This window comes from Melanotaenia boesemani, chromosome 10, assembly GCF_017639745.1.
Source record: "Melanotaenia boesemani isolate fMelBoe1 chromosome 10, fMelBoe1.pri, whole genome shotgun sequence".
Classification (NCBI taxonomy): domain Eukaryota; kingdom Metazoa; phylum Chordata; class Actinopteri; order Atheriniformes; family Melanotaeniidae; genus Melanotaenia; species Melanotaenia boesemani.
Window position 1 is genome coordinate 14,617,232 of NC_055691.1, and position 11,842 is coordinate 14,629,073.

An 11,842-nucleotide genomic window follows, 5' to 3' on the forward strand; every position below is an offset into this window, starting at 1 on the left:
ATAATAATAATAATAATAATAATAACAATAGGTTTCAGGCTCCTTTTATTTCAGTTTATTTTGTTGAAATGAGTGATTTGCTGGCAGCTGTGCTTCTAACCATGTTTCAGCAGCAAGAGAGAGAAAAAAAAAGGAAGTTTTGTACTTGTGTAATGCTTCCTCACTGTCCGCTAAACAGAGCTCAGACACATCTGTCTAGTTTGTCTTTAATGTATGTGGTTTATTCCTTCAGTAATGTCTGATTCAGTGAGGTAGGAGTTCTGTGTCTTGCTTGAGGGAACCTCAGCAGGACTCACGGATGAGGACCAAGCAAACAGTCGTCTGTAAGTCTCTGGGAATGCTGCAGCTGTTTTCCCCACCACTCTTTACTTTTCCTTTTCCTTATCAGCTTGGTTATGTAAGAATAACTTGCAAACTGCAGACAGAATGTGTTAGGGAATAATGTCAAAATTTGTTTCTTTGCTGTCAACTACATTGGTTTAACATTTTCTCTTTTTCAAATATTGAGTCATGATGTCTAGGAAGTGTAAATAAAATCTTTCATTTGAGGAAAAACTTGAATTTTATTGCTCATAATCTGAACACTTTAAATGACAATAACAAAGTAAATTAAATGGCTTTGAAAAAATTAATGTAAAGCTGGAGAAGCAAGTTTTAGTCTGATGCATGCACTTATATGTCACTTAAAATTATAAAGTTTTTTTAAAAAAAAAAAAACATAGATATGTTCTCATAGTTTTGCACTGACAATAGTCACCTTATGTCTGGAAGTAATTTTCTACTAACATGTGAAGTTCAGAGTACATATGTTTAAAGCAGCTGGTGTAAATCCGAGTATGGATGGTGCTGCTCTGCAGTAACAAAGAGGAAGCTGAGGCAGACATGGATGGACACGACTTCATGCTGAGCGCTGAGACTCCATCTTAAGCTGCAGACATTATTTTTAGAGCAGCACTTTGTGCAAACTGATAATAGACAAAGAAGATTGAGTCACTGCAATGTTTCCAGTCAACATTTCTAATTTCAACACACATCATGAATGATAAGATAGTGTTGCATGAACACAGTGAATAAATATTCTGGGAAGTAACTACGAACTACTAAGGAGTTAGCTTTTTTTTACCAACAAATCCAGCAAATTTTTTAAGGTCATCGTGTTAAAAAGAACCGCAGGGCTGCTTGGAACAACTTTCACTGTGGTATTTCCAGGTGGGCGTGGGAACGAGGGCAGCTGGTGACAACACATCAGTCAGGTTAAGGCTGACTCGACATACCTGGCACCCCCTGCCATAAAAGCCAGTGTTCAGCCCAGACGGGTTCACTTTGTTGGGCATGATGAGGGTTCTACTCGCATTCGCCACATTGATTGTGGTCACTCTCGGAAAAGAGACATTTGAGGGGTAAGTTAAGAATTTAAAACCTCTCATTGCTAAGTACACTTACCGTCTGAGGCAACATGAGTAAAGTGAGGAACCCTGCAAAAATAATGTCATGAATTGTTTATCTTTAGCTATAATCTTTACATAAAGTAGAGGAATCAGAGTTTATTGCAATCTGGGCCTTTTTGTAACATCATTTTCTTAAATTTGACCTCCGTTCATGGAAAAAAGAATTTTCCCATCCGCCTCACAAAAAAACAGACCTGTAGTTTGGAAAAAATGTTAAAAACATTAAGTGCTGCATTGATTTGCGTATAGCTGTGAACAGATCTGTGAATCAACTGTAACTTAACTTCTTTTTATTTATTCTTTTCTTTTGAGTGAATAAAATTGATGCTCATGACAACAGCTTGCTGCTCAACCTAGGACAAAAAAAGAAGCAGTTTTACATCTGCATTTATTTATTTTAATAAATTAGACGTAGTTATAATGTCTTCTCAATGCTCAAGGTTTGTAAGTTTATCCATGAAAAAGCCTGTGAGTGATCCTCAATCTGTAAGTCAATATTTGAGAGTGCAGACTGAAGCGTTAAATCAAATATTTTTCCTACATAAAAGAATTGCTTGGGATGGTATTGCTCTTTCTACGAAATAATGGATCACTATATGACAAGAAAATGTTTAATTTCTCAGTGTACACATGCATGTTTATCTTTCAGCAGCCAGAGAAAAACACCATTATATTTTAGGTTTCTAGAAATGCCATAAAAACAAACAACTCCACACACACATCCATCTTGGCAAGAGCCTCTCTTCCAAGTTTGGGTCCAATTCAGGAGGTCTCAAAACTCGTTGGTTCTATCTTAGCCGTTGCTAGGATTGTCCTCTTCTGGACAAAAATGTCCATGCCTCTCCAGGTATCTGCTGGAGCCACCTCTCTAGTGTGGGGGACACTGCCGGAAGTGCTCTGGTTACCATGGAAACAACTGCTGCCTTGACCTTCCAGGCTTTCTTTAGCTCTTCAATGCGTGCTTAGTATATCAATAGTTTTTCATGTTCCTTTTTTTATGTTGCCATCAGTCAGGATGGCTATGTTAACGTCTTTCTTCTGCTGCTTATCAGTGATCACAATGTCCCTTTGGTTAGCCACACAAGTCACTCTGAATGTCAGAGCTGCTTGAAAACATCTCTCATAACTGTGATAACATAGATGCTAGGCTCCCATTTGAAAATATAAATAAAGGAACAGGGGAACTCATCACTTCCTGTTGGGTTTGTGGCCTGTCAAAACATTAGATTTAGTTATACTGCCTTGCATGCGTTTATATAGAGCAGTGTGTAATCAGTGGCCCTAAAACAGTACTCTGGAGTACACCACAATTTTATGCCCAGGGAAATGATCACCACTCAATTGACTTTGAGAATTGATTTTTTTTCAAGTTTTTTCCAACTATTCAGACTTGACTGGATAAAGTTGAGGTCTCTTGCAGGATTTTTATTTTTTTTTTACTTTTTTAATTTAACACGTCTGTCCGATGTCTGTCTCATGTCTTCTAAATCTTTGTGGTCTTCATCTTGCAGGCATCAGGTGCTTCGGGTTATCCCAAAGGATGAAGTCCAGTTGTCTCATATCAAGGTCCTGGAGGACATGATGGAGTTTGAGGTCAGCTTTCCACTTATATAAACTTAAAATGCATTTTTTCTTTTAATTTAATATAGAGCAAATATCTAAAATTTGTTCATAAATTTTCATATTTGCATCTATGATCTTTCAGCTGGACATCTGGAAGGGAGTGACTGGTGTGTCTTTTCCTGTGGATGTCAGAGTTCCTTCCCACACCCTGCAGTCTGTCACAGATTACCTGGAGAGCCTGGACATCGACTACTCCACCATGATTGAAGACCTGCAGGTATATCATTAAACTCTGTAACTATGTTGAATCTGTTTTTTTAAGATACGTTTGCTGATCTGTAACTCAAACATAAATTATGCCATGGTGCTTCAGGTGCTGTTGGATGAGGAGCTTGAAGAAATGGAGTCAGCTGTTCTTGATTCTGAGCCCAGGAGCACTGACAGCTTTAACTACGCTACGTACCACCCCATCAATGAGGTCAGTGAACGCATCTCCTCTGACAACTAATGTACAGTAAAGGAATCAAAATCAAAAGCAGCCAGTACTATGAAATGACATGTTCTGAGTTGGTGTGTGTGTATTCAGAGCGTTTGTTCTTTGTTTCAGATCTACAGTTTCCAGGACATGCTGGTGGCTGAGAATCCCAACATGGTCAGCAAGATAGTGATCGGTCAGAGCTTTGAGGGCCGTCCCCTCAATGTGCTGAAGGTAAAAAGAAAAGTCCAGGAAATCAAGTCATTGAATAGAAGATGAACTAAACATAAGATCACAAGATTTATCCCTCTTCATATGAGATTGGTAGAGTGCAGGGTTCATGCTGAGTATTTCCCACTTTTTCTAAACACAGTCACATGACTACGCCTTTTTCCTTCCTGTGTCTTAGTTCAGCACCGGTGGAACCAACCGTCCTGCCATCTGGATTGACACTGGAATCCACTCCAGGGAGTGGGTCACTCAGGCCAGTGGAACCTGGTTTGCTAAGAAGGTGTGTTGATAAACTATATATTTTTTTATTTTCTCTCTCTCTGCCACATCTGACCACCAGCCGGCTGCAATGATATCATGTCCTTTTAATTTGGTCATCAGATTGTGACTGATTATGGACGTGACCCTGTTCTCACTGCCATCCTTGACAAGATGGACATCTTCCTGGAGATTGTGACAAACCCCGATGGATACTACTACACCCACAGTAATGTAAGACAGTCATCATTTGTACCAAGCGATTAATTTCCACCCAGTGGTGTAAATGACATGTTTTATCACAATATTATTTATTTATTCCATTCAGTTCAGTTTTATTTGTACAGCTATAATTCACAGCAAAGTTATCCAAAGTCACTTTTACAGACACAGTCCAATTCTATACAAGTTGCTGTAGTCCAATTATAATCCAAACAAAAACAAATCTACATCAGTTCAGTTCATAATAGCTGTTTTCATATAAACCAGTTCATAAAACATAATTGCATAGCCAACAGATTGAAGTAAATCTGAAGACAGCAGAGAGGAAAAACTGTTAACAGGGATGAAAACCTCCAGCAGAACCAGAACCAGAAGGGGTGGCCATCTGCCTCAATCATCATAATCTGATCCTATCTAACCAGACTGTATTCATTCAGCATCATATGAGCCTGTTAATCAATGAAAAGTCAGGTTTTCTTTGACTAACAGTCATGCCGGCATAATGGACTGTGTGACACATGTGAATTTTAAAGCTAAGATGAACCTGATTTTTTCAGAACCGTATGTGGCGTAAGACAAGGAAGCCCAACCCTGGGTCCAGCTGCGTTGGAGTCGATCCCAACAGGAACTGGGATGCTGGATTTGGACGTAATACCTTCCCTTAAATGTGCATTTTTAAGCTCACCCTAATCATCTCCTGATCTTGAGAAAAATGTGCTTTTAATGCTGTGACAATCAGGTACAGTAAGTGGTTAGCACAAAAAAAAAATCAAGCTGATTTCTTAAGATGATAACATTCCGTTCAATAAATAGCTTTTGTAATGAGTCAGTAATCAGTCAAGTGTTTGGAGAAGCCTGGGAAACGTTTAAATTCAGATGTCACCACTAGGTGGTGTAAAACAGCATCTTAAAATTTGCTTCTCCAAAGCAGCTTCATGCTGGTGATTAGCTCAAACATCATTGCAGCAAGCCAGCTTTTATTTATTTATTTTTTTACCTTTTTAAAAGAACTTTTATAACTGTTTTTTTTTTTTTTTTAAACCACCAGTTACATTGCATGGGATCATGCTGGTATCTCTCAGTATTACCATTTTGTAAACAATGGAATTGGTTTCTCTGTGTTTGTAGAACCTGGTGCCAGCAGCAGTCCCTGCTCAGAGACTTATCGTGGACCCAGTGCTCACTCTGAGCCAGAGGTCAAGGCCATTGTGGACTTTGTGAAGTCTCACGGCAACATCAAGGCCTTCGTATCCATCCATTCCTACTCTCAGATGCTCCTGTACCCCTATGGCTACACCTATACCCCTGCCAAGGACGAGGCTGAGCTGGTGGGAAAACCCCCTTTCTTATTTCTTTCATCCCAAAGAGGATTTTCAAGGAGTACTAAAAAGTGTAAGAATATCCTTTAGTAACAAAGAAGTGAAACTACCATCTCTTTTCACAGCACAAACTGGCTCAGAAGGCCATCACTGACCTGGCCTCTTTGTATGGAACTCGCTACAGATATGGCAGCATCATCAACACCATCTGTAAGTTTCAAATTAAAGTCAATTAACCTGAACTCATAATTACCTAGAATTAATTAACACCTTCCCCTTTGTCTAGTGAAAAAAAAAAAAAAAAAAATACAAGTACATGAATAAGGCGTTTACATTTAATAAACTATTCTTTTAGATGACATTATCAACAACTAGACAATTTTTAGATAAATAAGTGTCATTTATACCATATTGTTTCTCAATAACACAGTTACATAATGAAGTTGTTTTACTTATGAACATATGTATTTTCATTAATACATTTATTATGTTTTAGATTTTTGTTATATATATACAGTATATATACATGTATGTGTATATATATATATATATATATATATATAATTATTAATTTATTTAATTAATTTGTACATTTTTATTTATTTATTTATTTATTTATTTTAACCAGGGTGATTTTTTTTTTTTACCAAAGTCATTCTGCGAGGCCAAACTGGACCCTCTACTGTGTCTGTTTTGGTCCCTGTACTGCATGTTTGACATTTCTGTTCTATGTTATGATATAAACAATACCTGTCGTCTTTGCAGATCAAGCCAGTGGTGGCACCATTGACTGGACGTACAACCAGGGCATCAAGTACTCGTACACCTTCGAGCTGAGGGACACTGGCCGCTACGGCTTCCTCCTGCCAGCCAATCAGATTATCCCCACAGCTGAGGAGACATGGCTGGCTTTGATGGCCATCATGGATTACACCTTCAAGAACCCATACTAATGTGTGTGTTTGCATCTGGAACAGCTGGAAATTCAGTACAGACCCCTCATTGATTAAACCTCTCTAAAACTAAAATATGAATATCTCAATACCCTTAAGAGCATAGACAGTAAAAGAAAGAAATAAACACTGGAAAACTAAAGTTTTGATTCTTATTTTTAAAATTTAAAGTGATTATCTCAAGATATCAAAATGCTGACCAAGACGATTACATTCTGATAAAAACATGTAGGAAGCCTTTGTACTAAGGTAATCAGTGCTTGGAGCAGCTTGGGAAACAATTAAATTAAGATATTTTATGTATTTATTTAATTTTTTTATAATTATGAATAAATTTTGGCAAATTTTAAAAAGATAAAACTTATTTATGCTTTGACAATAGCTGTACAGGATAAAATGGGATTTCATTACATAGTTAATCTGTCTATCAAGTTTAAAATCATCAAGATTTGTAATAATGGGTTTAACAAACTGCTGTAAGGGACCAAAGTCAATATGAGAGAGTCCTGTTGGGACTGTTGGGAACACAATGGCCTCTATGGTCTTTGATTTGCCATTTTTTTTATTTAAAAAGTTAAAAACCATCCCATCTTTGATTTCTATAAAACACTCAGAATCACAGAGCTTTGGTCATATTGTTTTAAGGGCAAATATATTTGAGAATGATGTGCATAAAACAGTAAAACATTCCAATAATGTAACCAGGCAGGTAATCTATGCATTATGCAGGCTGGTTTTGTCCCCTTTCATTAAGAAGCTTGTTTGTAAATAGCACATACAAGTGTTTCCTGGCTGATAAATTCTAATTATTGTTTCATGGAAGTAGAAGTATACACTCGCCAAGGTGAACGTCCTTTACATCAATATTACAAATTGTGAGGAGATTCTGTAGACTTTATATCTGTTAACAAAATTAATTCTGCTTCCTGAAATGCTATACGCTGCGAGGCTTCAAATGTCATAGATGTCGTCACTCATCATAAACAACACAAGCCTCGACGTGTGCTTCACAAAACACTTCCTGGATTTCCCGACACACACTTCAAGGCATCAGCACTGTCCGTCCTATCTCCAGCTTTAACATCCATTTGCTTCCTGCCTGTGAACTCTGCATTTGGGTCCTCTTTTAACTATGTGTCATGACATGTTTCATTGTTAATTTAATTCGACCCAGAATATTTCTTTACTCTTAAGTCTCAATTTGTCTAACCCTAACGTTTACCCCCACAATGAAAATTAAATTGGCTCAAGAGTTGAGCCTTTGGGGACACCTGTAGAAGGTAAAGCTGAATCACTGTGGATGGAAACGATTCAGTCACTAATTTAATCAGAATCAGACCAGCACTTCTAATAATTGACTAATCATGCAGTTTATTATCATCCACATATTTTCTTTTTGAAGACTGAAGCAACTCATATAATAACCATAGAAAAGATAGACAAACTACAGACTTGGGACTTTAGAGTAAAGAAATATTCTGGGTCAAATTAAATTAACAACGGAACATGTCATGAAACATGGTTAAAGGAAAAAATAAATAAATGAAACAGGAACAGGAACAGAGATAAACATATTGCTTAAAACTAGACACCAAAGAGACAACTGCATTGAAAACAAAAGAAACAATGAATTTTAAAAAAATTAAAAATTTAAAGAATGTTAGTCAATAAGCTAAAACTGATCAAAAGATGATAAATCAGACACACTTGTTGATAATAACATTATCAAAATCTACACCATTAAAACAAAACTACTGAACCACAAAGAAAGACAACCTCACAAAAGGTGACTAAAAACACAGGCAGAAGTTCACATGCATAAAAGCACCTTTACACACAGTCAAGATAAGACATAGACTTAGAGACGATATTTGATGTTCACATAAAAACAAACACTGACATCAACAAGATGGAAGAAGCTGATTGAGTTTTCAGAGTTGACAGGTTTGGTTGCTAACTAGCCACTGTTATAAAAGAGACTTAAAAATCACACATGTAGACCTCCCTAATGTATGTGGTGATGTTATTCCACTCTCGTGAGGCTGTAACACAGAAAGCTGACTGTCCTAAGGCACTTTTCATTAGTGGAATAACACAATCCCCTCTTGAAACCCCCCATGTGATTTAATTTGCGCAAGTTCTAATGGTAACTAAAGATCCAAGAGAAGGAGGAGCTAAACCATGTGTGATTTTATAAAGAAGACATATATTTGCATATTTAATTATGTTTTCCAGTCCATGAGACCGTGTTTCCTTAGGATTATAAAATGGTGAAATTGTTTTGTCTTTTTTAAGATTTTAAGTGTCTGTTTGAGCCTGCAGTGGTTTGAGTGTAGTGGAATTCTATTGTGGCCTGGTTGTTAAACAATAAGTCACGAGTTAAAAAATCATCGAATGCATGTATACATTAGCTACTTCAGTTGAAATTAAGTTATATATGAATTTGAAATTTGCAAAACTAGTTTTAACCCACTTACAAACTGTTTTGACCTCAGCTCTGAATTTAAGATTCAAGTCCAACAGAATGCCTAGATATTTTAATTCTTTTACAATCTGTAGTTGCTCTCCACTAAATAAAGACAGCATTGTCTCAGCCATGTTGTAACTTTAACCATAAACTCTGGAAGCTTGGCTGCAACTTCTGTTTCCGTGATACCATGTACATATAGTACTGTGACATCGGCATACATTTGTATATGAACATCATGACACATAGATGGCAAATCATTGATACATATATGTATATAAGAGGGCCCAATATAGACCCCTGTGGAACACCAGTAGACAAACCAAGAACATTTGACTGGTAATTATTAATTTCTACTGTTTGAATGTGGTTTGAAAGATAAGATTCTAATCATTTCCGGGAATTAACAGAAAATTTGATGGCATCTAATTTGGATTGAAGAACTCTGTGGTTAACAGTATTAAAGGCTTTATTGAGATCCAAAAAACAGCACTAACAGCACCACCTTTATCCAACATTAATTTGATCTTTTCTATGAAAAAACAATTAGCCATCTCTGTTGAGTGGTTCGATTTGAAGCCAAATTACATTGGATGGAGAAGGAAGGGACTGTTATCCAGATATTGTGATGATTTGCTCAGCCATCCATTTTTCCGTCACTTTGGACATAGTAGGAAGAATACTGATTGGCCAATAATTACAGATGGAATTGGGATCTCCAGCTTTGAATATTGGTTTAACAAATGCAGATTTACAGTTGCAAGGAAATTCTCCCTGAGATATTGAACAATTAATGAATCTAGTGATGGGTGACACTAATTAAAAATAAAGATTTTAATCCTATCTGCCTTTGATGTTTTAAGACATTTATTTATACGTGCAATTTTTGATTTAGACACGTCTTATACTAAAGACTGGTTCTGTAATATTTGTTGAGCCAATATTAATATCAATATGCCTAGCAGGAAAGCTTTGTGCAGCATTTCCACAGAATCAAAAAAATATAGGTTTAGAGCAGTTGGCATTTTCATTGGGTGTCAGATTTCCATCCAAGTTAAGTTCAGTTGGTTTCCCCATATTGTGTAGCTGTCCAGTGAGTTTTTTTCAACTAATCCCATTTTATTTTAGAATTATTTAGAATCACTACACATGGTGGCTTTAATATGGTTTATTACTTAGCCTCAGTAATTATTAAAAAAATGCCTTAGGCTTTCTCAGTTCCATTGCAAGTTCTTTAAGAGGTTAACATGTAATTTGTGAAAAAAAAACATTTGGTCCTTAGTGCAATTTTCAAGGCAAGATCGCGCTCCTTCATTAACTTTAAAACATCTGCATTAATCAGAAGACTGTTCTTTTAATTTCTATACATAAACTTATGAGTGAAGTTAGCAATTATACCCTGTAACATATTTGATAATATTTAACTGTCAAATTTTGTATTTTGGCTGAACAGTAGGTCGTTTCAGTTAGTGTATTCTATGGTGGTCTTGAAATACTGCTCTTCATTTTTTGGAATTTTATAGAACTTCTGCCTCTTTTTAAATGGAATAAATAAATCTACTTTTTTGTTAATTTTCTGGCCACCAGAATTAAATGGTGGTCAGATAATCCAGTTGTCATAATAAAAGATTTTAAGATTCTTTCAGGTTTGTTACTGAACACCAGATCAATCTGAATTTTTGTGGACTGGGTTATTTTTGTTGGTCCTTTGTTTAAGACTTTTCCTGATTATACTGTCTTCCCGATTAATATTAAAGTCTACCATGATTATAATTTCCTTCTTAGGGCAGCCTTCACTAAGTATACCTTGAAACATTTCATAAAAATTGTGTGAAGATGGTGGGTGGTAAATTGCAATAAGAAAGAAAGACAGTTGTGGTGACAAAGTAATACTTAGTCCATTGCACTCCAATTTACTGTTTAACCAACTTATTTCACCACACTGGATGCTTTCTTTAATATATGGTAGATCATGACACCACCTTCCTTTTTTACTCATTGGTACATTCAAGGTAGCAGAGGGGGGATTTTCATAAAGCCATGTTTCAGATAAACGGAAAAAATCAAGATTTGAATCTATTAGCAAAGGTTGGATTTGTTTGCTTTTCTATATAAGACTTCTAATGTTGAGATGTCCAACTAACGAGCCCTGAGTTTTGCATTTAAGTCCTAGAGTATTTTGACATGATTAGTCGTTTTGAGGATACCAACTTCCTGTTTTTTCTGACTGCCCAGTTGAAAGACTGTTTCCTGCTCAAGTGCCCACTTCCTATATACAGTTGGGCAAAAAAGTATTTAGTCAGCCACCAACTGTGCAAGTTCTCACATTTAAAAAGATGAGGCCTGTCATTTTCATCATAGGTATACCTAAACTATGTGAGACAAAATTAGAAAAAAAAAAAAAATCCAGAAAATCACATTGTCTGTTTTTTAAAGAATGTATTCGCAAATTTTGGTGGAAAATAAGTATTTGGTCAATAACAAAAGTCCATCTCAATACTTTGTTATATACCCTTTGTTTACAATGACAGAGGTCAAATGTTTTCTGTAAGTCTTCACAAGGTTTTCACATACTGTTGCTGGTATTTTGTCCCAGTCCTCCATGCAGCTCTCCTCTAGAGCAGTGATGTTTTGGGGCTGTCACTGGGCAACACAGACTTTCAACTCTCTCCAACGATTTTCTATGGAGTTGAGATCTGGAGTCTGGCTAGGCCACTCCAGGACCTTGAAATGCTTCTTACGAAGCCACTCCTTTGCTGTCTGGACGGTGTGTTGGGGATCATTGTCATGCTGAAAGACCCAGCCACGTTTCATCTTCAATGCCCTTGCTGATAGAGGGAGGTTTTCTCTCAAAATGTCATTATATAAGGCCTCATTCATTCTTTCTGTTAGAGGGATCAGTCGCC

The 11,842-nt window shown here is 36.5% G+C and overlaps 1 protein-coding gene across 1 annotated transcript; it reads left to right on the forward strand.

Moving 5' to 3' along the window:
* The first annotated feature begins 1,244 nt into the window (after window positions 1-1,244).
* cpa5 (carboxypeptidase A5) lies at window positions 1,245-6,611 on the forward strand. The gene is made up of 11 exons (XM_041996498.1): window positions 1,245-1,400; window positions 2,960-3,041; window positions 3,154-3,288; window positions 3,385-3,489; window positions 3,619-3,720; window positions 3,896-3,997; window positions 4,099-4,209; window positions 4,755-4,845; window positions 5,326-5,525; window positions 5,642-5,726; window positions 6,282-6,611. Exons 1-11 carry the CDS (start codon window positions 1,333-1,335, stop codon window positions 6,467-6,469), a joined length of 1,269 nt encoding a protein of 422 aa, XP_041852432.1. The 5' UTR covers window positions 1,245-1,332; the 3' UTR covers window positions 6,470-6,611.
* The last annotated feature ends 5,231 nt before the right edge of the window (window positions 6,612-11,842 follow it).

Coding starts and splice junctions, on each gene's coding strand:
- cpa5 (XM_041996498.1), top strand. CDS start 1,333: ATGATGAGGGTTCTACTCGCATTCGCCACATTGATTGTGGTCACTCTC. Junction 1,401..2,959: donor GGAAAAGAGACATTTGAGGG/GTAAGTTAAGAA, acceptor TTCATCTTGCAG/GCATCAGGTGCTTCGGGTTA. Junction 4,210..4,754: donor ACTACTACACCCACAGTAAT/GTAAGACAGTCA, acceptor TGATTTTTTCAG/AACCGTATGTGGCGTAAGAC.